This window comes from Asterias rubens, chromosome 9, assembly GCF_902459465.1.
Source record: "Asterias rubens chromosome 9, eAstRub1.3, whole genome shotgun sequence".
In the NCBI taxonomy this organism is placed as follows: Eukaryota; Metazoa; Echinodermata; class Asteroidea; order Forcipulatida; family Asteriidae; genus Asterias; species Asterias rubens.
The window spans coordinates 17,472,389-17,498,974 of record NC_047070.1 but is presented as its reverse complement, the minus strand read 5'-3'; the positions used below and the strand labels follow the sequence as shown (position 1 = coordinate 17,498,974).

Genomic DNA, 26,586 nt, shown 5'->3' with positions numbered 1-26,586 from the left:
AAGTGTATAATGGCTTTAAAGAAGATTTTTTGAAAATTAAATTAGCTGTTGCAAACTGCTTACCAAACAAAAGGACTGGTATATTGTAAAATTAGTAGGTGGCCTTTTTTATGTTTTGACCCCAGCAGAGTCTTTTTCAAAGGATATTAATGACAACACAACATACATGAATATCTTGTGTTAATGAGCATTGAAGTGAAAATACACTTCACTACTTATGTATCACTTAGTTACCTCTTCATGTATGTTGCGTTGTCATTTTAGCCTTTGAGAAATACTCTGCTAAAGTTGAAACGTCAAGCTACAGACTAATTTGTTATTTATAGAAAGAATTTATAAGACTCCCATTTCCTTTAGTAACATTTTGTCATATATACTCTCTAAAACCAATTGAGTCAAGATGCCTACTTTGGGGGTGCTTTGAGCCGCTAATGTGAATGTTTCTTAAAGGATGGGTTTTCTTTTGGTAATAACTATCAAAATTAATTTCCATGAAAGTTACTTGGTGTAACCGGAGAGTTGTTGATGTTCTAAAACAATGTTAGAAATGACCCCTTTTTAAGTAATGTAATTGGTAATTCATTTGTGTCTTTTCAATTCCATTTTGGGGTCAAGAAGGGTTCTAAACAGCTGAACAATTAGTAGTATATTTGAATAGAGGACTGTAACTAATAAATGTTCACATGATGAGTTCCAATCAAAATGAGAATAAACTGTTTTAGACTAGGCCTTTCCAATGATATCCCAAATGGAATGGGGGTACAATTGTGTCCTAAGGGAGAGGGGATAGACAACATAACATCAGGTGTTGATCACTGACCTTCTGAGTCAGCATAAATCTCATTCTGTGACAGAACTCAACTTACAGGAAAAAGTTGCATTAACATCACTGCTCTTTTATTAATACTCTGTTGTGTTTTCTTAAAGGGTATGTACATGTTTGGTAATGACTCACTGGAAATTGATGACAATAAGAACTTACTGGGTGATACGTCGGCTACAGCAGCTTTGGTAAAATTTCACTACAAAGGAACTTCGGTAATAGAAAAGATATCACTATTCATCTCCCCAAACTTAAATCTGAGAAGCGTTACTGCAGTAACGGTTCTCAGATAATGTATTTCAGTTGCAGATTATTCTTCCTTCGAGACATACCCCCTCCAGATATTTAGCGATACTCAAAAAAAAAAATGCTACCCCTTTTTTGATTTATATTTTCACAGTTTGATGGTATCTCTAACTACAATAAAGGGATTGAACTAAACAATGGGTTTCATCTACCAAACATATACATTCCGCTTAACCAGCAACGACAGTTGAAATGGAAACTAAAAGTATGTTTTTTTTTTTAAATCTAATCATTCAAAATCAGGTTGCCATCTTTGATTATAATCATCATTAGGAAGCCATTCAAACACCAGGGCCCAATTGCATGAAGCTGTTAAGCAGAAAATACTGCTTGAATGACAAATTTCTTTGCTTGGCAATGACAAATTTCTTTAGTAAGCAAAAATATAGTGGGCACCAGTCACAATTTGGCTGGTAACCTGTTTCTGTTAAGCAATGTTTGCTTACAGGCTTTAGGGAATTGGGCCCTCTAAGTTGAAGGCATTGGACACTATTTATTGGTAATGACTCAAAATATTTTTATTAGCATAAAAACTTACTTTGTAATGAGCAAATGGGAGCTGTTGACAGTTAAACAAACAAAAAATTGAGAGAACGTCTTTGATATTGCTTTTGAGAAAAAAGAGGTCATTTTCATTCAAATATTGAAATAAAAAAAGACTTCAGGCCTGAAGCCTTTTATTATGCTTCTGAAAAACACACAAATTGTTCACACAAGGATCTTTTTTCTTTCATTAAACACACACATTTTTCACACAAGGATGTTTTTTTTCATTATTCTCTTGTTGCAACTTCAATGACCAAATTTACACAGATTTGTTATTTTATGCATTATGTTGGGACCTACACCAAGTGAGAAGACTTTTCGTTGACAATTACCAACTGTATACAGTGCCTCACTGAAGTAAAACTAATGGAATGAATTACAAATGGAAAATATCTTTTGTTTTAACTAATAAAATGTTAATAAGAACATGAATAGAAAAGAGACTCAAACTTGTAATTATTCACAGTGACTTTGTTATGTGTTGATGGAAGCACTATTTAACGTTTGTAGAGGATGGTAAACACATAAACAATTACATTTCCTAAACTCTAGTGTTTTACTTGGCATGTTTGGAGAAAAAAACCAGTGCCTTTATTTTGAGATTGAGATTTGCCATCCTGAACAAATTAAACTAGTTTCCACCATTTCCTCTCAAAGCATGATTATTTTGATTACCACGCAAATAAAGTCAGTAATAACTCAACAACCATAAAGGCATTAGAACCGTTTGGTAACTGTCAAAGAACAGTATTTACACTTGGTGTATCCGGCAACATATCAAAAATAATAACCTGTGAAAATTTGGACTTGATAATGTTCATCAATGTTGCAAGAGAATAATGAACGAAAAACACCCTTGTTGCACAAAAATGTTAATGTGTATGCTTTCAGAAACACAATTAAAAGGTTTCAGCTGTTTGAAGTCCTTTATTTGAGTGACAAATTATCTCTTTCTCAAAAACTATGTTACTTCTCAGAGGGAGCCATTTCTCAAAATGACATTATTTTATTAAGTAAAATTACTTCACATGGGGGGCCTTTAATGCCCTTGAGATATAAAAATGATATCTATTGAAGAAAAACGTTAATCTTCTTGCTTTTAGCCGAAAATGCTTAGCAAACAATTGGGCAACAGTTGCACAACTGTTAATTTTTTTAATGTTAGCTGGTAGGCCCCCCTAAGCTTTTTTGCTAAGCACCATTTTCCTGTGCTAAGCAGGTTTTTGTAAAATAAATATCTCGACTACCGCCCTCTCGTGGTGGAATCTTTTAGTTTTGTACGTTGTTCGGATACTCCCTGTGCTCAACTCCTCGATTTAAAAGTACCCAGACTCTCAGTGTATGAATCAAATACAAATGGTAAAGTGCACCATGCCAGTGTATGGGATGTGTATACGAACAACATCAAGGAACATGAGGAGCTCGCGTTTAAACTTTTCTTGTTTATTTTTTTGAGGTTCTTTTCAGTGTTCTAACAAGAAGTCGGTGGAGGCATAGAGCGAGGACCTTTGCTCTATGGTGGAGGCTATAATCTTTCACCTGTATTTGTCTGGTAAGTATACTTTTTGTACAGCCTCTAATGTCAGATAAGGCTCGAGAGAGCAACAATAACAACCCACAAAGTTTAAACCCGCAGCACCAACGTATTGTGACTCGGGTACAAAACATATGCAGTGTCAGTTCAGAACATGATGAATTGAATGGTGCACACAAAATAACTTGATTGATTGTGATTTAGCAGACTACTAAATAAAAGCTTTTTGTAAGATGTTCCTACGAAATTATTAAGATCTGGTGAACAAAATTTTTCTGTGTGCATGCAATTTTTAGTTTACATGTCATTCAAATTTTTCAATGTGTTTGTTTTCGTTTTGTACTTTATTAAATTAAACTTAGTAACTGAAGAAGTTCATCAAAATACTTCAATTTACTCAAGAAGGCAAGTAGGCCTTGTTGATATTGATAATGTAATAACTAACAATCCCTTGATATTTTAGTTTTGTTTTGACTGTTTATCTTTGTCACTTTACAAAATAAAGAATTTTCAATGCTTGAATTTTTGTTTATACCTAACATTAAAGGCAGTGGACACTATTGGTAATTGTCAAAGACTAGCCTTCACAGTTTGTGTACCTCAACATATGCATACAAAAACAAAGCTGTGAAAATTTGAGCTCAATCGGCCATTGAACTTGGCACTTCAAAGGGAGCCGTTTCTCACAATGTTTTAGAGTAGACCCTCAACCTCTCCCCATTACTCGTCACCAACAAAGGTTCTATGCTAATAATTATTCTGAGTAATTACCAATAGTGTCCACTGCCTTTAACAAGAAGGGTAATCGAATATCATTTATACAGAGAACAGAGAAATCGCACTTTCTATGTTTTTTTCCTTCAAATTATTTTAGGATTTAGCGGAATATTATTAATTGTTTAAAACTGGTACCCTATGAAAACTTGTTAACCCTTTTTATATTATAAACCCAATCGGATTGAATAAATCGGCAGGTGTGATTTTTTCTTCCCCTTAAATTCGATACACACTCATTATCTATCACAATTATTAATGCTTAATTTGCAATTAAAGCCAAATAAAATAAATTTTTGTTTTTTTTGGTTTTTTTTACAGACTTGTTGATTATCGATATACAATCGAGGAAATCATGAGTGAAATATTCCGTGGACGAATAAAAGGTACCGTTTATTATGTGACATGTACGCTCTGACCATTTCTGACTTGTACAGTTGCCCTCTAACTTTTCAGCAACTAGCCATCAGGACCAGTAAGCTTGTCATATCACTTGTCAAAAAGCTTTTTCATTTGTCCATTATTAATACTAAATAAAATTGGGGTTAATTCAATACTGAACTAGCCTGCCGGGCCATGTTACGTTAATTTTGACTGGTCCTCGGGTGTTTTAACTGTTATTTGGCCAGCGAGCCACTGATGATAGAGGTAGAACGCTGGCTTGATCATCTTCCAAACTTAATTCTGGATTGAATATTTCCACTCTAATACTATAGCAAGGCATTGTGTCTACTGAGTTGGGTCACCCCTAAGTGTTGTTGACACCTGTACTCAAACTGGGTGGTATAGTCAAATTTGAGTGTTGCATTGTAATATTATTTTATGGTTAAAGGAACGTTACAGAATTGGTAAGAAACAAATATCGTGAAGATTACAGATTAACATCAAACTTACACGGTCTAATGATGATGATAGTAGAATACATCCCATTGAAATATTTTTGTCTGAAATGTCATATTTGTTGAGAAACAAATAATCTTATTTTGTTTGGAGTTTGGAGTTTATCACTCAGTGAGCGTTTTATTCATTTTTCTTTTTGCATCAATGCCATGCAAAAATGGTATATAAGTTTTTCACTCTTCTTGTGACTCAGATGGCCGATCAATCACAAATTTCTACAGGTTTGTCAGTTCATATTTGTTGTGGATTACATAAAGTGCTTACACTACCAGAAACTGTTTGGTTAGCAACAAATAATTCTGTAATGTTCCTTAAAAGGCAGGGTGGAAAAGTTCTTGCTCATTTGATCATCGAATGTTGCAAGAAAATAATGATAGAAAAAAATTGTGTGCCTGAGAACGGCTTCATAGTCTCCGATTTAAACTTTGGGATGAAAAATAACCTCTTCTTCAAACCACTTTACTTCATGTACCTCCTGGACATGAGCAGAGTGTAGGCCCTACATGTACTGTTCGAATTGTCAAGACCACATTGAAACTTTCAGGGCCAACATTCCTCCCAAAAGAGGGTTAAATGGCTACTTCCCAACAAGTGCTTTTGCTTATTAGGCCACATAATTGATGTTGGATATTTGTTCTTTCTGCAGAGATTGTTCGGGGGTCAGATTTGGCGAAGCTGTCCTCCAAGAAAATCAGAGAGCAGCTTGAGGAAGAATTTAAGACAGACCTCTCAAACAGGTAAATCTTCCCCTTCCTTACATTATTTGCTAAAAGCCATTTAGGTTAAGGGGCTACAATAAGAAGAAATGGGCAGGAATTGATATTTCTCTTAAAACAGTCTAGATTGTAGGATGGATGGAAACATGCACCAGGCCAGGAGTTCCGAAGAGATGCAGTATGTGGAATAGAGCTGTTGGAATAGCTATTCTACATCTCAGCAAAATTAAACTTTCTGGGAAGAGCCATTGGAGCCATAGGCCAGATGCTAAAATAGTCTGGTCCATTCTTTCATATGTGCAATGATTAGCACTAATGCAACACAGGGATCCTGACACAGGTGGCCATAACTCAATGAAGGTCTATGAGATTTTGGTTTTCTGCTCAAATTCTTTCCTTGTTGTACACACAGGAAGAAGGAAATTGATGATATCGTCATGGCGCTAATCGTCTCAGAAAGTCAGAGCGAGCAATCACAGAATGCAACAGCTGACGATAGTGGAGCAGGGAACATTTCCAAGAGTAGTAAACATAAAAAGGTAATTTGCTTATTTCATTAGGACTGCTGGGCAAGTACAATGTTCTTTTTACTTAAAATATAGGGGCTTAGATTGGTTCTGGTCAACATAATGCTGATTTAACATTTCACTGCTAAATTACATAGAAACAAACACTAGACATCACAGTGAAAGTTCACCGAGGTGACAGCGGATACCAACTACATCTCCTGCTGCAGCATTAGCAAACACACACCAACCATCAGAAATCTGAGAATGGATGGTTTCTCAGATTTTCATACTTGAACCTTTAAAACTTTGCAAATGAATTGGTGTTCCTTTTACATGATGTACATTCCACAAGTTGGTTCAAAAATATTTTGATATTTTATTGCAGAAGAAGAAATCAAAGCACAAGGATAAATCTTCCAATTCACACAAGGTAAGACTATCATTCATAATAATAATAATAATGATTATAATACGTTTGGATCCAATATTTTAGCACCGGGCTACGCAATGGTTAAAATCTATTAAAGGTAAAGTTCACGTTTTGGTTTCTTTAATCGTTGGATTGTTTTAATCCTATACAAAATGTATACCATGAAACTATGGATAATCTGTGATTGGAATATACAATCTGAGTAACATTTCTTTCTTATATTAAAATGTTTTGGATTCCTCTCTCTAAAACCACACTCCTTTGAAAGGGAATTGTTTCGTTTCTCAGAGTATAAAATACATTAACAACAGCTGCAGTGCTTCTTACCAACTATGTTTTAATGGTCATTCATTTTTTAGACCCTCCCTTTAAAATGATAGCGTTGTTCTGGTCGCATTCTATAATGACCTGTGGTGTTTCTTTCTGATAGAGGAAACACAAAGATGCAGACTCACCCAAAGCAAAGATATCCAAGAATTCAACGCAGGAGTCTGAAGAAGAAGAGGTAACGTTTATAGACCTTATCAGGGCTCGTTTAAGTGTGTTAAAACCTTTAATTCTGTGTCAAACATCAAAGTATACGTACCCAAATAACAAATGAGAGACATCTTCAAATTGTTCAAATATAATCACTTTACTAAAGATTTACTTTTGAGAAAGTTCATTCTCTCATTATATTCTGGTCTTGTTAAGTAAATTCTGATCCGGTAAAATCTTTGAGTCTCACAAGCCCTACAGTCTTGTGGAATTTCAGCTCAGATTAAGGCCCTGCTAATGCACATCACGTCTCATGAGTAGGGCTCCCTCATATTTTCGTTGGCCAGTTTGTCACTCATTATACAGTTTTGCATTTCCGTTGTTGCATCATCATTTTACCTCTAAGATGGCAAGCCGGATGACATTGCATTTGTGAATTTACTCCCCACGTATCCTTATTTTGGACATAAGTGGTTATGAAGAAGACTACAAATATAAAAGTAGCTCTAGAGCTCTTTCGGATGTGAGCTGGCCTTTTGATTTGTGTTCCTTGTGTTGTCTGTCTAACCTACCCGCTGCAGGATGCCAACAATGCAGTCTGAGAAGCATTGCTGACAATAACACTTCTCAGATTAAAATTTTGGGGCATAAAAACTGTCATCTTTTTACAGAACCACATTACTTCAAAGTGAAATTTTTCTTTATATGCTTTATACTATCAAAGGATCAAACACTGTAGGCTTCTTTCCAAAAGTTTTTATTGTCATTAATATTGTTATTAACAAACCTATACCTCCCCTTTAAAATCAGTTCCTTTTTTGTATAATCTTTTGAGCAGTCCGGGACGGCTAATGATGAGGAATTTGCTCGGATGCTGCAAGAAGAGGAGGATGATGAGAACGAAGACGTTGGGAGGAGGGGACTAAGAACAAGAAGAAAACCAACAAAAACATCCAAGACAAAAGAACCTAGGAAGACACCCACCAAGAGTGAGTGATTTTCGCTTCTATAGACCTTGTGTATTCCAGGGCTTTTCCTGGCAGGCAAGATGCCATGATGTGCAGGGCTCTCCCCATGGATCTTTTTGGTATTCTGGACCAAACTTGGGGAGTTTGGTCAAATTTAAAACGCTGGAATGTTTTCTACTTGGTGTTTATCTTGGTATTAAATGCCCCAATGTGCGTTCTAGAGCAATATAAACAGTTTATCTTGATGATTTTTATTATTATTTATGAATAGTTTGTTTTGCATATTGGGCAAATGTTTTTGTGTCTCGATGCGCAATTTGTGCCTGTTGGGCAGCTACGCCAGCTTGTGCATTAAGGAACCCCTGTGTGTTTATTTGAAGTCTTACATTTTTACTCATCCTTGCCATATATTCACATAATGTCAGATTTTATCTGTTCTTTTACAGAAATTTGTCTTCTTCATTTTGCCAATTCATTTTTGACAATATTATCTGTGTGTGTTTTGTAAATATTATGTCATTATCCAGGGAGATTGATTGACATCTGTTTTGTTGCTTGAATTGTCTTATCTGAATCCCCCAATAAATATTATTTACTTTTTTCAACCCCCTACGAATGTATACATTTTGTTTTTTTACAAAGCCACACAGTGCTGTGTGGTTTTGTGCTGTGTTCTATTTTTGAATCCTGATTGATCCTTGAAAGTGTGTTGCATTTTTGCTTCTGTTACAGGTTGGCTCATAGTTGGGATTGGAATCTTTAGAACTGGTTTAATCAAAGTCACATTTTTTAACCATTTAGGAAAAAATAAATATTCCCCTGAAAGTGCTGTAGTTTTTAAGTACAGTAGAAATGTGTGCCCGTTTTTTCTAATCTGGCACGTACAGTGTACAGCGCACAGATTTATTGAGCGTAATAGGACTGTTTGGTTTGGCTGTTACACTGGTGACCTATAAGACAATCTCCTTGTATTGCATCTTAACTGTATTAATTTTGACAAATACAGTTATAGATGTTTATGTGAGGTTTGCGGTAGCACCATGTGTAAATCTCTTTTGAGTAGTGATGGCTCTGAAATGAACGGATGGTTGACAACTCACATTACGATCAGTATGCTCTGATTGAATGATTGTTGGCACCTGTTTGACAGTTCTGTTTATTAGCCTTTTTATGAAATTTACTTTGTGTTGTGCTTGGTGCTAGTAAATTTAACTGTTTTCACTATAGTGAGTATTTGTAAATTATCTATTTCTACTGTTTACGTTATTTCAGTAAAGCCTTTAGTTTCAGGTACCATGTTTTTAATAATCAAGTGAAATAATATTAATGGTCAGGCCTATGATAATAATATTAGGTTTTTTGTGCTACTGATGTATGGACAATGTTCTTGTTTTTGCTTGTTAACGCCTCTGGCGAAAGTCCGATTTAGATTAAAAGCTAAGGCTATCTCCCCTACTAGTTATAATAATAGTAATATACATTGATACCTCACCATGCAATGCCTCAAATCCTATAATAGTAATGATATTAATAATAATAGTTATGACATTTTGCACCACTCTTTATGAATTAACATGTGCCATTTGGCTTTTTGATGCAGGTATGTTCCAGAAAGAGATGGTTCTATCACCAGAGTTAGCAGACATCATGGGAACAGACAGAGTAAGTCTTGTTGTTAAAAACCTTGTCGCCTATTCTTTTGTTCCCTTATGAAACTTGGGTCGAGGGTGTACATGTATATTTTAAGAAACCCTAGTTACCAATCTTAAACAAATTTGTACGACCATTACACAAATGTGGGATTAACTAGAACATGAACGTCTGTCTAGCAAATATTTTATTGTTTGTTAAGTATATAATTTGGTGTATTAAGCACTGTACACTTTCCAAGTTCTGTGAAAACAAAATCCACAGGCAAATCACTCAGGTGGGATTTGAACCCACGACCTTTGCATATCTAGAACAGGTGTCTTACCACTAGACCATCGAACTAGCCCGATGGAGAGAAGTAGTTCGAATCCAGCGGGTACTGCATCAATTTAATAAATCAGAGGTATTCTCATATTTTTTGTTTTGTTTATTAAACTAACTCAGATTCCTGACACAACCAGCTTTGAGTAGAAAATGCATTCTAACCACTAATTATTAGGCCTACCATTCAAGTTAGAATTGCAAAGTTCAATGCGATGGCTCCTGTCACAACTACTTCACTGTTTAATAGATGTTAAATTTGCATCGGGGGTAAAGAATAGTCATTTTTTTCCATTTACACCGATGTGTGTTAGCACTGTATACTCAGTACTTACCCAAGTTCTGTAAAACAAAACCACGTACATATTACTAGGGTGGGATTGGAACCCACAACCCTTGCAATTCTAGAGCAGTGTCTTACCAACTAGACCACCGAGATTGCCTGGTAACTATAGGGGCAGTTCAGATCCTATGTTTAAGCAGTTGGTACTGCAAAAGATTTAATAGGTTTTAAATTTGCATCAGTGATAAAAGATAATCATTTTGGTTTTTACCCATAAGGTGTTGTTGCCTGACATCATCTGTTTACTTTCTGGTTTTATTTTTGTACTTTCAGATGCCTAGATCAGAGGTAGTCAAAAAGATGTGGGAGATTGTCAAAGAACGAGATCTTAGAGTAAGTTGAATAATGATTGCCTGTCCAAATTTGCCTATCTAAATGAGCACCCTTGAATCATCCAAGATTATGTTTTTTTGGCTTGAGCTCGAACTGAACCAACATCATTTTAGCTAAGAGCCACCCGCCTAAGTAAACCCCCAAACAATTTCATGTTTTTAATAGATGCAACATTTGCATCTGGGATGAAGAATATTAATTGGTTTTACACTTACACTAATAGCACTGTATACTCAGTACTTTCCTAAGTCTTGTGACTCGGGTGGGATTCGAAACCACAACCCTTGCAATCCTAGGGCGGTGTCTTACCAAGTAGACTACCAAGATTGCCTAGCAGCTTGAGGCAGTACCAATCCTATGGCAGTGGGTACCGCAACAATATAAGAGATATTAAATTTGCAGGGGGGGGGGGCACTGGGATTAGAGGCATATTGGGATTCAAACTCACAACTGTTTTCTAAACCATGTTAACAGTTTACTCATAAAAAATATTACTGATGTACATTTGTCTTGCTTGAATGTGAACTTGTTTTAATTTATTGTCAGGATCCTAGCAACAAACAGTATCACATTTGTGATGACCAACTCATGAAAGTATTTGGTGAGTACCTTTATATTAAACCACATGACTGCTAAATAAAACAAACTGCACTAGTTCAGACCTGGAATTACATGTTGGCCATGGCTTCCATTGCCCCTGGTCTTTGCCTTGGTGCCCTTCCAAAGTTTCCCACTGAACCTAAGATTTTTTTCAATGGAAGTGCCCTTTGCAAAATGATAATGGCCTTGCCCTTATCAACATGGTCAAAGAAGAAATTTCAGATCTGCTTGTTGGTACAAATTATTGCTGGTTTGCCTCTGATCAGCAGAGTGTGGGTTCGAATCCCCAGCCGTGACACTTGTGTCCTTAAGCAAGACACTTGACCATTGCTTCGTCCTTCGGATGGGACGTAAAGCCGTTGGTCGCATGTAAAAGAACCCAGTGCACTTATCAAAAAGAGTAGGGGGTTCGCCCCGGTGTTCCTGGCGGTGGCTGCTTAGTGCGCCGTAGCACCTTGTAAAGCCTTATAAGGTGCTAACTAATTGGGTCTCAAAATTCATCACTGCAATAACCCTTCTTTCTGAAAGTTTGTATATACCCAGCACTTTAAGTACCTTGTTTGGTAGATACGTGCGCTATATAAGACTTCGATATTATTGTTATTATTATTATTTCTGGCCTACTCTGGCAGTAGTATGTGCCCCCTCACCTTGTATCCCTTTCAAGGTGTTATATGATGATTGCTTCGCCTCATAAAATCAATCGTAACTTTCTGTTTACTGATTGAATCCCTTTTATTATCGAACCAGTTCACTGCACAACACAATAAAATCACATTGCATATGCTAGGGTTTTACATCAACTGGGTTGGATTTTGATGTTATTGAGCAGGTTTTTATTTCTCCCCCAACACCACTGCTCATCTTCAGCATTCTTTTTTGTTTATGCATCAAGCTGGTCTTAATGTAGTCAATATTTATTGGGCATTCACAATCTGTATAACTAGCTCATTACCGGTACAACCTGCATTCTCTTTTTTGTGTTTTGCTGTCTTTGCTTAGCTCAAATGATGACTGTCTTTTCCACAAAAATTAAATGTGAAACCGAGTTGCAAAGAAAAAAGGGCAATGTTTCATTAAACAATTGGTACCGGGAACCAACTCTAGTATCAACTTAAATACCAAGTAAGCTTTTAATGACCTTTGAAATAATGAAAAAATTGTGAATTTTGATGTTGTTTTAGGAATACCCAATTTATGATTTAACTCCTGTGCTTGACAAATTTGACACTTTGTTAAGCCATGCACCGATGTGTATGAAGCACTTTATATCAAATACATTCTTGGGTTCTGTGAAAAATAAATTGACAGGCAAATCACTCGGGTGATATTCAGACCTACAACCTTCAGATTCCTTCAATTATTTTCAGTAGAAGTGTAATTTCACTATTCAAAGAAGGAATCCTCTTGAAAAAAGGACAAGTCTCAAAATTGACACTAGACTGTCGGCCCTAGGCCAATGACTTTAGCTCTTGGCCAGTAAACTCATGACCTGACAAGTCTGGCTGTCTTACAAGTGTTTTTCTGTTCAGTAAAAGTCACTGTGTACTATCTTAAAAACAGAGAGAGATGATGTTCAAAATTTTAACTTTTAATCTGGTACTGTATTTATACCATTTTGTTGAGTATCAAAATATATTAACTAACCCATAAGAAAAATGAGACACTTATCCATGATGCATCGTCCTTCGGAGGGGACAAAAAGACTTTGGTCCCATGTGTTATTTATTGAAGTAAAATAACCCAGTGCACTTTTCGGGTTCGCCTTGGCGTTTCTGGTTTGATCGGCAGCAAATTGTGCCACAGCACCTTGTAAAAGATTAAAAGGATTATGTCTCTTAATTCAAATGTGGTCTTACATCTTTCTAGAAAAACTGTATGTTACAGCACCACGAGCTATCTGAGTGACAGACAAGCGGGCTATTTAAGAAGCCATTATTATTATCATTTTTAAAGAACTTCTCTTAGTGCTTGTTTTACAGAGAAAAAAAAAGGTCATGTTAAAATTGTGTTTAAAGGAAAGGTTCTGGTCCTGTGGAATATATTCTGGCCCAGTAAACAATTTCCAAGTAAAACCTGTTTAGAAAGCTATTTCTTTTGAAGATTCTGTTCTTCGGTAATAAATCCTGGTCAAAATAAAACTGTGTAGAAAGTGCTTTCTCATGAAGATCCTGGTCCTGTGACATAAATTCCGGTCCATTAAATATGTTGCGCTATATAAGCCCTGCGTAATTTTACACCAAATTTGAGCCTTATGAATGGATTGGTTGATAGTCTAGGAAATGATTACAGCACAGCTTCATCCCTTGATGGATGCATTGATTCATTTCCTGGTATTGTACCCTCACATGACAAGTGGAAACCCACGCACAAACACAATAGAGTGTTTTGATTGCTGTTTGTGCTTGGCCAACCTTGACTACTTTCCCCTGGTGATTAAAACCTGCAGGTAGATGGACAATAGCATGAACCATTCTACCTGAATACATAGACCATCATCCTAATGTTATGCGGTCAAGCTAAATGAGTTGTTTGTTTAGAATATCAGTATGGAGAAACAAACCAAAACGAGCCTACAGGGCTAAAAATTTCACCAAATAAGTTTATGTAAATTTGAAATGCTGATTTCAAGTGCTTATTTATATGTACTTCCGTCCTGATAGGCCTATAAAATATCAAAAACAGGTTGAAATTAATATTGAATGAAAATGTGTGGGGATTTACATATTTTCAATAAACAACTCGACTTTAAACCCATTTACCATTTTAGTTTTAATTTATTGCATTTCTCCTGTTTCTACTTTCACTACTTTAGAACCAAAGGTGGTTTCAGCATAGGGTTTTAACTGTATTAAGCTTAATATGCTCTTTTCAAATGTATAACAAATGAACATGACCTAGGTTGACAAATGACTCATTTTGATTGATCGCATCACATGTTTTGTCATAGTACCTGTTTGTCTTTATTGCCATTCATTCTAAGTAGGATGACCAAACCAAAAATCTTCTCTTTTTATAAATTAAAAAGTAAATATAAACAAATAAATAAATAAATAAACTGATAAGCAACCTGAACCTCTTGAATGGAAATGTTCATTTCCTTCTAAGAAAGGATGATTAAGATGACAATGTGGCCACCAGAGAGAGGAAAAAGATCAAAAGAAAGAAAAGAAGTCAATAAAATCACTTGAGGTATGCGCATCGCTTTTGGTGTACACTACATCCAGCTAGTTCCTTAGGTCATTCACCCCCATCCCCCTGAGTGAACAATGGAACAATTGGCATTCATAACTAGACAAAAGTCCTCATTGTAATCATAAGAGTGCTACATATTTGATTTAGCTCTGGGTGATTAGATAAACCATTTTACCCTCCATGGATCATGGATAAACTGAGCGGAATAGAAGAGTTGGCTGAGAGTGAAACCGCCACCCTGCCACTGAGGTGCCTAATGTTATGAAGTAATTTGTTTTGCCGGTTTACGGTTTTCCCCCAATTTACTTTTAGTTTGTTCAGGTATGACTGATTTCCAAGGGAATGTGCTCTTAATTGAATATTAGGCCTATATTAGTGCTTTTTATAATGCTATTTTTGTATTAAGCAACCAGTTCACAACCCTACTATTTTTCTTCGTTTTTTCTTTTTGTGTGTTTGCAACAAACGGTATACCCATGATTGTGGGTCACACCACCAGCAGCCCCGAACTAAAAAAACAACTGAATGTGACCACCAGTTAGTGCACATGCGATGTGCAATTTATGTACTTCATGGGAATGGTCCTGTTGCATGTGAAAGTGGGGGGAAGTAAAAAACGGAACACACTTCGTAAAACTACAAAATGTTTCAGTTTCCAGGAAGTCCCCTGGATGGTCTTACTGCACAAGGTCACACAGTTCATATTGTTATCAGTAAAACAGTGTAATCTATTAGTTGTAAACAGTGACTGCTCTATATTCAAGACAGCCCTGGCACCATTCCTTGTTTGAAACTATCTGATGATTTGCAAGCTAGGGTTATGGTTGAGGGGCAGGGCTGTATGCTTCGTTTTTGAAAGGGCAGGGGCACCAAGGCAATTTTCTCTTTGGCAAGGGCACCCTATGAGGAAATTGTAAATTTCTACTGGAGCATTTCACGGGCATCAAGGCAATGGCAAGGGGCAACGGAGGCAATCGCCTTCGTTGCCTATGTGAAGTATCAGGCCTGGAGGGGAATATAGTTATGTTGAGATGCCAGTAACTATGGTTTAAACTTGTGAACTTGTGACTATTGTCATAAGAGAGTAGAGTAAAGTACTTTTATTCAATAGTTTGGAATTACAGACACTGTCTTTGATAATTTAACCGATATCTGCAAATTAGCTCTTCTGAAAACTATAATTGGTTGAACCCATACCATCTTGTTCTTGCCTTGGTGGTCACTTCTAGACTTGACCCATGCGCTTTTCTTCTCACTGGACTTTCAGATAGAGAACTCAAATTCAACGAGCTTGACACTTCACTTTGTTTTCTGTTTTGTTTTTGCGTTTGTAGCGTAGTCTTTATACCTGTACATACCTATTTTGAATATACACTTAATTCCGCTTATATCTATGATAGTGTTACTATTAATAAATTATTTCAATTGCAAATTTCTCAAAATTAATCTTGACATTGTGCATGCATTAGACGAATGGTTGCATGCCCATGAAACAAAAAATTGGTATTTAATAGAGTTTTAAATTTGCATTTGGATTAGATTTACCCTTACACTGTTATGTGTTAGCACTGTACACTCCGTACTTTCCCAAGCCCTGACAAATGCTATTGTTATATTTTGTTGAACAATTTGTTCTCTCACAGGGATAAGAAGAGTACGCACATTCAGTATGATGAAGTACCTGAAAACACACGTCAAAGATCCTGCTCTACTCACCGATTCATAAGGAAAACACAACCTACGTTTATGTGAGTATAAATGGCACTATCGCAGATTTTTTGAGGTCATCAAAACTGACACAATTTTACCTTTGTTTTGTTTTGTTTTGTTTGTTTTATTTTTTTCCCCAAATATCACAATAAGTAATCACAAAACATAAAAGCAATAGGTACAAAGGGTTATAAGAGGAGGGCACCAGGAAAATGCCTAGGCTAATACAGAGCCTCGTCCCTATGGATTCCCTCGAAGTGAAATGTTTCTCAAAATGCCTGTCAAAATGCCGTAGTCTATTTAAAGCTGCTTAGGGCTTCTAATCAAAAGTTGATATGTTATTGCCTTTAATTGTAAGAGCAATTACTAAATGTATACATTCCCTTTTAAGGCACTGCAGAATAATGTTGGTGATTACTAAAAGCAGTTGTTAGTATAAAAGCTTACTTGGTAATGAGCAACGTTGAGCAATTGATAGTTGAAAACATTATGAGGACGGCTCTTTCTGAAGTAACATGTGAGGAACGGCTCTCTATGAAGTAATTTGTTTTTTTGAGAAAGATGTAATTTCTCACTTGAATTTTTGAAGCCTTTTTAGGCTCCTGGAGCACACAAATTTCTGTAACAATTTCTGTTTTTTTATTTTTATTTTTTTATTTTTAATATTCTCAACTTAGATGACCAAATGAGTACACATGCTCACATATTTGTTACTTTATGCTTAAGTTGCGATACACCAAGTGAGAATACTGGTCTTTGACAATTACGAAAGGTGTCCTGTGCCTTTAAGAGCGATTACCAAACCTTCCCTTTAATGAAGATGGTCCCAGCATGACAACGCCCAATTTTGTCACCTTGAATCTTGTCAGTGTCCTTCACTAGGAGAACTCAGACTGTCTTGTGTCAATTTGTTCTGTCTGGCTGCATCTTCTGATATCTCTGTTTTGATCTCTTCTGCCACTGGAGGCCAGTGGTAGTACAAATCAATAAACAACACTGTGATGTGTGAAGTGGTAAAGAAGAATCAGAAATAGGAAAGGGGGACTTTTTTAATTGGAAGCTAGGCATGTGATCTCTCAAGATTTTTCCGACTTCAGTATTTTCTTAAGAATTGCTCGAAAGAGGTGAAGCAATCACCAAAGGAAGCTAGGTTCCACACTGTGATCAAACCTGTAGTCTTGTATATCTGGTGTTGCACTGTGTTTTCAAACCTCCTTAGTTTGTAACATCTTGGAGGTTCCAGGTCTAGAGTAAATAAAGGGAACCAAAAACCCACAAGTTTTTGTTAAGGAACTTTCATTTTGTCCAATCCCATCCCTGATAATCTTACTTCAGTTGGAAAATCTTTAAGTCTATGGGAAACTTTTGAAAGGGCATGAGGGCCAAAACCGTGTTGTTTCAGGGTCCAATTTCATAGAGTTGCTTTAGTGCAAACAAGTAGCTAAGCCAAACAAAAATTTTGCTTACCATATAATGGTTACCAGCCAAAATATGTTCCCTCATGTATCTGTAACTAGGATCCTGCTCAGTTTTGTCTGAGCAGAAGAGTGTTAGGCCGTGTCCGAAACGACGACTTCGGCTACAGCTACGTCTAGATCAGCGCGTCTACCAGTGTTAAAGAATAGGCAGACGCATGCGATCTAGCCGTAGCTGTAGCCGAAGTCGCCGTTTCGGACACGGCCTTATGCACCAATTGTTGCTTAAAAGCAGCTCAACAAAATGTTGTCCTACCCTGAAATGTACATATTTCTGCCATACATACATACATGTACATATTTATTACACGCATGTACCTTATCTTTGTTCAAAGAGTGTAAAACAGCATGCTGGTTGGTAGTTTAGTTCTTCTTCAGACCATGCCCTATTTAAAGCTAAACCTCATCTCATCCAAAGTCTAGTGTCTGCACCACCATTATCTTTAATGCAGCCAGTAATTGTTTGTTTGCACTCTGTCTGATGACTTGAATGACCTTAAAAAGCTGAGTAGATCTGTACTTATTGTTGGTTGGAATTGATTGTGCTCACGTTTTCTCTCTCTGGGAAGCATTCTTTGCATAGAGTGTCCTTGCACAGGGACTAATGATAATGGGTGACTCTTAAGGCCCAGCCTGCGACATCAACTAATGAAGGTAACCATTGGTGCTCTGAGTCTAGGAAGTAGTTTGCCATTGTTTCTTAATTATGAGGTCATTAGTTCGGAGAAGTGGTTATTGCGATGCAGTGTGACTATTGAACTGTGAAATCAGGCTGATGAAAGTGGGGGAAAATGAAGCCTATTTGGATGTTCAAATATGGCTAACCTGACAACTGTATATTTTCAAGATTTTTGTCCATTCATTTCCATTTGTACAACAACAAAGGTACACAAATATTGATTACAAATAAATAAATAAAGTTTTAAAAACTTAATAAATTACATAATTATGGGGGTTACAACCAGAGTGTAAAACCTACTTTTTTAGCCACTTATTCTTATTAGGTCTTTCAAGAATCATATACATGTAGTTTAAGTTTTAGAATGTGATTTAAGTGAGTGATGTTTCTTTATTTTGAAAGTAATTTTTTTAAACCTTTTTTTAAATTTTTGTTTGCCGTGAGTTATGTATACTTTGGGTTTTTTTTACCAGAAGACTTATCAGAGTAGAAAGGGGATCAATCCCTGTGTTTCTAGTTCACATAGCAAGAACCTATATTTACCGGTTTTCTCTAGCTTGCGAGCGTAAGTGATTAAATTCACTATGAGGCATCCTTGGTTTCATTGCCAGAAATATAATAATTAATATTAATATAATAATACAAAATAAATTAGCTAGATTTGTTTGACCAATCAGCAGTACTCGAGTTACCACGATGACTGCGTTTAAGTAGCTACTCCCAGCATCCCTGCAACCCACACCCACTCCCCTGCCTCTTCAATAATTCATTTCAATCCTCCTACCATACATTTCAATACACTTTTAATAGCCAATATTGTCCTTTCCCATTAACAATGCCGTACACACACCATTAGGTCTGCTAGTGTCCCCAAAGCCCCCCTCCATACTGCACTTGTGTTTGTGCGATCCAACAATGTCCACATCGGAGCCATCATTACACCCGGTTAGGTTCATCTCTAATGGATGCACTGCATATGTTATTCCCTTTTCCCATGTTATAAAACATCAATTTACAGTTCACTGGGTGGCTCTTGACCCAAAGTGATGTCGGCTTTTAGAGCTCTTATTTAACGAGTCACAAAGAAGATCTCGATTCATTACCAAAGGTTTACCAGATGGCAAGCCTTTTACTCAACATTATGACTCAGTATACACAATAGTTAAATTGATGTTGTATTATACAGCCCAGGCCAGGGATAATAAAAGTTAGCCCACCCATGTATGAATATCAAACAGCAACACTCTTGGTACTCTTCCAAACCCTGTTAAGAATAAATACTTAAAAAAGAAATAGCGTAGCCAATCAAGACTATTGTTTATCTTTCTCATGTTTAGTTCTTCTTTTGTTATTGCATAATTAGTGTTGTATCTCTGTATTTTGGTGCCATTTCTCTAGAGTCGTCAAGGACACCAGCACCATACCATAGCGCTTAGAACGAGTAGTAAGCGCAATGTAAAAATATGGTTATTAAGACTAGGGTAGCAGATAATACTCCAATCTATAGGGCTTACATTGAGTTTAGTTCAATGCATGTTGCACTCGTGGTTGACATTATCGTAAACAAATTTTTCTGTTAAGAACAAAAATGTTTAATATCACTCTTTTTATGAACAAGTTGAGATGGTCTTTTGGTTCTTCGCCCCTTCTTCTTTTATATCATATTTGTACATTGGGTAAATTTGGTGGGTACCTGTTGGGAACTTTTATACAACAATTTTGCTGAGCTCACAAATACTTTATAGTATAGTCTACAATTATGTTGGATTGAAACAAAAGTACCATTCCTTTAATATCACTAGTTTTGGTTACACTCATAAAAAAACTCAAAGCAATACCAGGTTGTGCTGAAAGTGCACAACACTTTTGTACCTCAGCTTAGCGTAATTGTGTTCCCGTGCTATCAAGGAGCACTTGAGACCAGTGACGGCTCTGATCTGCCTCAGGTGAGAAAACTGGCTTCTCAAGAAGGCTTACAAAATTGACATCACAAGGACAATAATGTCAAGATGTGTGTCTGCTTGCAGATCCACAAGAATGGGGCAGAATTCTTTGGGGTTTTTTCCATATGAAAAAGCCGACACATGAGTGTCATCAACAAGATGTTAATTGTAATGGACGGAGGTCTGTGCAAATTTTTTTTTTTGCACTAACATACCTATTGCATATTGGAATATTGTTGGCACCAACAGTAAGTACCTTGGTGCCAGGGGTAATTAAATGCAAAGTTTGCAGATCAAATCATGGAGAACATAGACCTACCAACATCCGAAGTGGGTTGATGATGGTGTTAAGACTGGATCATGCTTCACAATTGTCGTATTGGTTATTGCATCACTAAAATTCACTGGCTACGAGAAGTCATTATAGTATTTAGCATATCCCTCAAAGTGTCATGACCAGGATTCGAACCCTAACAACGCTGATTTAACCACCAGAACTTGAATTCAGTGCTCTTAACCGCTTGGCCATGATGCACCTTTTGGACAAAAATAGTCTCCTACCTTTTTCTACAGTCCAAATATCATGTCTGATCCAGGTGAATTGTTCTAAAGCTACATTTTTGATTAATCATTGTCCAAATGAACAATTTTATACACCGAAATTGCATAGCGTAAAACGCCTGGATTTAGTGATTTTTATAAGACACTGTTAAAACTACATGTAGGTTACCGTTTTATGCTTGAAGATGGATGTGAACAGCCTTTAAAGGAAGGGTAGCTTAACATGGTGCCACGTTCCATCATCACTGGCTATAATGAACATAATTAATCATTTATGAAATTGCCGTCTGTTGGCCTGCAAACCTGTAAGTCACTTTAAAGGGGAATATCATCTTTCATGATTCATTTTCTTTACCAAATCAAGCCTGCTTTATCACTGCTCCTAAAAAGAGAAGGTGAATTTTGTTTTGGTCTATGAATTTCAATGGATGTATCATTTTAAGACAAACATAGCAAAGATTTTTATAAAAATGTGTGTTAAAAATGTATTCAAATGTTTGTTCCAAGTTGGATGGCTAAGTATTACAAGATCACTGCATTCTTGTACAATATAAAGGTCCATAGAGTTTCTTTGGGCAGTGAACGATTTTCCTTTTATAGCAATCAAAATTCTACACAAAATCTATTCAAAAATCATCATTTGCTACTCAATGTTGGCACTTGGTGTACATATCATATGTTCAGTCTAAATCTACGCAAAACTACTGGATGAAATCATTCCTCGATTGGGAGCAGGGGGGGGGGGTGTACCTTCAATTCATCATTTCATCTGGCGACTTGATTCCATAACGCACAACTTTTTCCCTGTGATACTAATTGTTGATATCAAAGATTTACTGAGGAACTAGACCTAGATTATAAAACGTGAGCAAATCCTTGATGAGGGTTGATTCTAGGACGTACTAATTAACCTCCTGTTACATAACAATGATTGCCTGCCTAATTATTGAACACTCTTCTCATTAAACTGCCACATGTTAGTTCATTTCCATTGTATGTCAATTCGGGTCAGATGTTTTTAAGTGGACGTCAGTCAGACCATGGAGGTAGAATTACATGGTCGGACCAGCATGGTCACTCACATTATAAACAAAATATTTTAAATAACCTCCCTCCACAATCTGGCATTAGGGTTTGCGTGGTATCTATCCTCACCTTCCACCTCTAGGGCCGGGGTTTGAATCCCATCGGGGAACTGGATAGTATGAGCCTTTAGTGGATAGGGTTTTCAGACACCATGGTCAGACAAACAAAATATGTTAAGTCGCCTCCACAATCTGGCAGTTGGGTTTGCATCATGGTATCTATCCTCTCCCCACCTGCCACCTTTAGGGCCCTGGTTTGAATCCCATCGGGGCACTATGGATTGGGCCCCTGGTTGGAATCCGATGTGGCACTAGGTGGATTGTGTGTCAATAGACTGTGCAAGTCTCGCGCGCACCGGAGCGAGAAATACAAACGAAAAACTTGTTTTTTATCAAATCAAATCTTTGCTTTAAATTATTCTAAATACCGAATTTGAACAACAAAAATACTCATTAGAGCTGGTTTAACTTAGTTTTAGCTTTTTAAACATTTATGCAATTAGAAAATTCTGGGTCAAGGATGTTTATTTGATCTTAAATTTTTTTTAAAGCCCTGTTGCAAATCTACGCCGGATTGTGAAAATATCTAAAACTGAAACATCCTTCTTTGTCTTCTCTCCATTTTGGTTCTTGGCTAGCACAGTGACTTAATTCATTTTTCTGTGAGTCCTTGAGTTCACAACCAGAATTCATAAATTTATACTAGGTCTTACAAATGAACGAAATAAACAAAAACAAAATTAAATTTTATTTAAATTCCTTTTGCCAATTTGAATAAGCAAGTGTGATTTCTGGCATATTTTAATGTTGAATTTTACATTTTTGTAGTATTTTTTTAGATGGAAGTGACACTGTCCGTTATAATATAATCAGTGAGCTCCTAGATTGAGAGGTTGATGCATGGTAGGTCAGTGTCGCTTCAACTTAAAGTCAAAAATGTGTACTTTGAATGGCTGTATACTGCTCTTTTTGACCTTTTTGATTCATTTTACCAATGGTTTAGTGCTTTCTTATCCCAAGGATTCAACCTGCAGTATGTTGCTTTATTTCTGCAACTTATGTATATTTTCGCCGTCAGCATTTTCTCATCACATTGTAACACAGCTCCAGCTGTATCCATGACTAGTCAGTCAAGAAATTCCCCAATCTCATTAAGGATGCGAGCGCATAATTAAATTCAACCAACAGTAGGTACATGCTATGGTATACCACCAAGAAAGACTGACCACAGAACATGCTGGCCATGATTTTACAAGCATGGCAGAAAACACAGTGTGGCCCTGTAATAAAAATCAATAGTTTACCACTTGCTTAGGATAAACACGCTTCATTACACGTTGGCTTAATTCATGCATGTACATATTGTAGCCTGCTTGTCCATTGGTTGGAGAGTACAGGGTTCATTACATATAAGGCCATGAGCAATACTGTATTGTGCTCACTTAGAATTTGTACGTGTTGCAGTTCAGTACAGATGACATATATAGGTTTGAACTAGTATACGCTGTTGTGTTATTTGTATGTAGGTCGAAATTGTGCTTGATAAATATTCGCTCTCATCTCAAGTTTATATTGATTTTATACTCAAATGAAATGTGTGACGTTACATAAGAACATTAAGGAAATTTTGGTTGTGATAATTGTAGGTGTATTTCAGCTGTTGGTGGGTAATCTTAGTTTGAATGTGCTGAGTTCACATGACCGATGCCATAGTAGCCCAGACATTGAACCGGGTCAAGGGAGGTGGGGATGAGCAATTTCCTCAGAGCAGAATGTGAAAATAAAGCAAGAAAATCCTTGACATGTTCCTTTTTGAGGAATGCAAAAGCATGTAGTATGTAGTTGCATGTACACATGTAGGTCAAATCCTAAGCAGTATAACTTCAATTTGCATGGAATATGCAGCCTAAAATAAATAATGAGGGTGCATTAATTTGTGTCTTTTTCTTCCCCTTATTTAAATTATTTGTAGTAGGCCTATTTCTTAAAGTAAAATGTTTGCATGTTGTCGTAGTGCTGCAAAGACAAACCATAAATTATTCCAATGATTTATATGCTAAATTATCCTGATCACGTTCTTAAAAAAAATTGAAATAATATTTCTCCCTTTGTGGCAATTATACCTCTGTCAAAGAATAGGCTAGCTTAAATTTGTGCACTGAATCTACCATGGTGTAGAAAGGATACACTTGTTTGAATGATTTAAAGGATTTTTGTTTTTATGTTATTTTGTTTTTATAAGTAGATTTTCAACTTTGCATTATGATTTAGAATAATGATTTATGTTTTACCCATATATTGGTGTGTAAAGCGCTGTATACTCCATACTTTTAAGGAGCCCACAGGCATTTTTAATTACTCAGGTGGGATTCAAACCAACAACCGTTGCCATTCTTGAGCAGATGTCTTAGGTTTCCCGTATTCTTGAAGCTTTTTTGAGGGGTAATTAGTATATATATATAATGAATAGGGTATAGTTATATTATATATATATATATATATTTTCGTAAAGTAATAAAGCCCTGCCATCTGCTCAACGCTATGAAGGGTTATGCAACCGTTTCATTGTTTATTTTACCCGTGAAATAAATAATGGAAACATCCATACCTAGCTGGGTGTAATTTCATAAAGCTGTTAACTGGTAAGCACATGTTTGATGCCTAGTAACTTAACAAGTAACAGAAAATAGTGAAGTTGTGAGTACAACTACAATAGGAGGGAAAACAGCCAGTGCAGTGTGGTCTTGTTTTTTTTAGAACAGTATACAATGTACTCTGCTGTCTTCAGGAGAATGCTGGAACACTACATGGTGGGCTCCTCAATCACTCTTAAAATCAATGCCAATAGACCGATCCATTAAGCTCCACCCCATCGCTTATTGACCAATCACAACGCAACGAAGGTCCGACAAATAAGGTCCGACATGCGTGCGCGTATGCTTGGCACGCGCGGCAGATTGTGCAGAAAGGCATTTGAGAGGCTCATGTGTTCTTGCTCACACGTGCGTCGAGGGCGGAGCCTAATGGATCGGTCTATTAAACTATTGGTTAGAAGTACAGCACCTTTCGTTAGTATACATGTACATTTTGGAAAAAAATATTCACTTCAAAATAATGTCCATACATCTTCACATTCATGCCCGATACTTCACGGACACATTAGAGGTCATTGCCATGGTGCCCTTGAAATGCCCCAGTGTACAGTTTCCTCATAGCAAGCCCTCTACCAAGGACAAAATGTCTAGGTAAACTTGCCCTTTCAAAATTGAAGCTTGAAGGCCTGCACATTTATACAAGATTAAAACAGTTGTACACGGAAAACCGACAGACAATCAAAGACAATGACACAGCTTCTTGTATATCTTCTTGAAATAGAACTTTTATTTTCAGTACAAGGAGAGAACATACATTTCGTATGAACCATCATTTCAGGAGTACGTTTAATCTCTTATGTACATAATATTGTATTCCTCTCCATGTTTATTTATCTACAATCTACAAAATTTTTGCCAGACACGACACAGTTTCTTTGTTTTTTTATGGGTTTTTTTTCTCTCTGTTTTTTTTTTAAAGAACAAACCATTTTCTAAAAATTTCCCCTCTTAATAGATCAACATGCTAAAATTGAACATACATCTTTACTAATCGTTTTTTTGTGGTTCCACAGAGAAAACAAACTCCTTTAGAACCAGTTAACGTCATATATCAAAAGTACACATTCTGGAGGCAGCCATTTTAAAAGTTTCTTCTTTGAAATTTCATTGCTTCTTTAAAATCAAGTCATTTTGTTTTTAAAAACACACTATCATGGGTTACCCTATCAATAAGGAAACCTGCAGACAACACAGAAATTCAAGTAACAGTATATTCCAGGAGCAGTTTTTCCTCAATATATTAATTATTTCAATCTAAGATCTAGGATTTTAAAAACAGAACTGAAGCCTCTAACATTGATACAACACTTGGCCCTACTTGTCTTTCCTCTATCCACCGCGGTACTCATAGATTCATAGTTCGAATAAAAATTATGTTTTATAAACATGCTAATAAATAATAATTACAAGTAGCATTAGACTGTTGTTAAAAGCAGAGCCATTTAGTTAAAGGAGGAATTTTCCATTTCGCATACAATGAGCCGTCCATAGCACCAAACAAAAACAAAAAACACAATTATTACCATTGTTCAAATTAATAAAAAATACGTAATAAATTATACATTCCACCAAAAATAGCTGTTCAATTTGCAAGAAACAGATTGTGCATGGTTTCAAATCATTTTTAGAAAATAATAATACCCGCAATGAGCGGTGTTGTGATAAATAAAAAGTGCATTTTAAAATTCATTGCGAGTTTGAAATATTTAGCATTTTTCTGATGGAGATAAAACTGTAATAATAAGGAGACGATATCACGCCAATAAAGTACACGCTTTTAGAATTAGATTCTGTTCAAGTGATCTTTCAGTTATTATTGAATAACCTCAGTGGGCAATCCCAAAGGAGAGGCATTCAATTTACATGTAACTACCAAGGGGGAACGGTTTCACAATCATTGGAGTATGTAACGTTTTGTATTACAGCCAGGCAGAAATATTAATAAAATTTTCTTAATTAAGAATTGATGTTAAGGTTTGATATTATTGTACGGTCTGATGAAACGAGTTTTTGCTCAGTTTTGGATGTCCACGGTTTATATGAAGCTAAGTGGA

The 26,586-nt window shown here is 36.3% G+C and overlaps 1 protein-coding gene across 1 annotated transcript in view; it reads left to right on the top strand.

The window, feature by feature from the left end:
* Positions 1-3,057: 3,057 nt before the first annotated feature.
* The window catches only part of LOC117294360 (upstream activation factor subunit spp27-like), a 25,908-nt gene continuing 2,379 nt past the window's right edge, over positions 3,058-26,586 (top strand). The window contains exons 1-11 of the mRNA XM_033776731.1: positions 3,058-3,227; positions 4,305-4,369; positions 5,530-5,620; positions 6,012-6,138; positions 6,494-6,538; positions 6,969-7,043; positions 7,854-8,004; positions 9,584-9,645; positions 10,571-10,630; positions 11,177-11,231; positions 16,069-16,173. Of these exons, the coding sequence (XP_033632622.1) occupies positions 4,339-4,369; positions 5,530-5,620; positions 6,012-6,138; positions 6,494-6,538; positions 6,969-7,043; positions 7,854-8,004; positions 9,584-9,645; positions 10,571-10,630; positions 11,177-11,231; positions 16,069-16,151 (780 nt within the window). The 5' untranslated portion in view covers positions 3,058-3,227; positions 4,305-4,338 and the 3' untranslated portion in view covers positions 16,152-16,173. The remainder of the gene's footprint in view (positions 3,228-4,304; positions 4,370-5,529; positions 5,621-6,011; positions 6,139-6,493; positions 6,539-6,968; positions 7,044-7,853; positions 8,005-9,583; positions 9,646-10,570; positions 10,631-11,176; positions 11,232-16,068; positions 16,174-26,586) is intronic.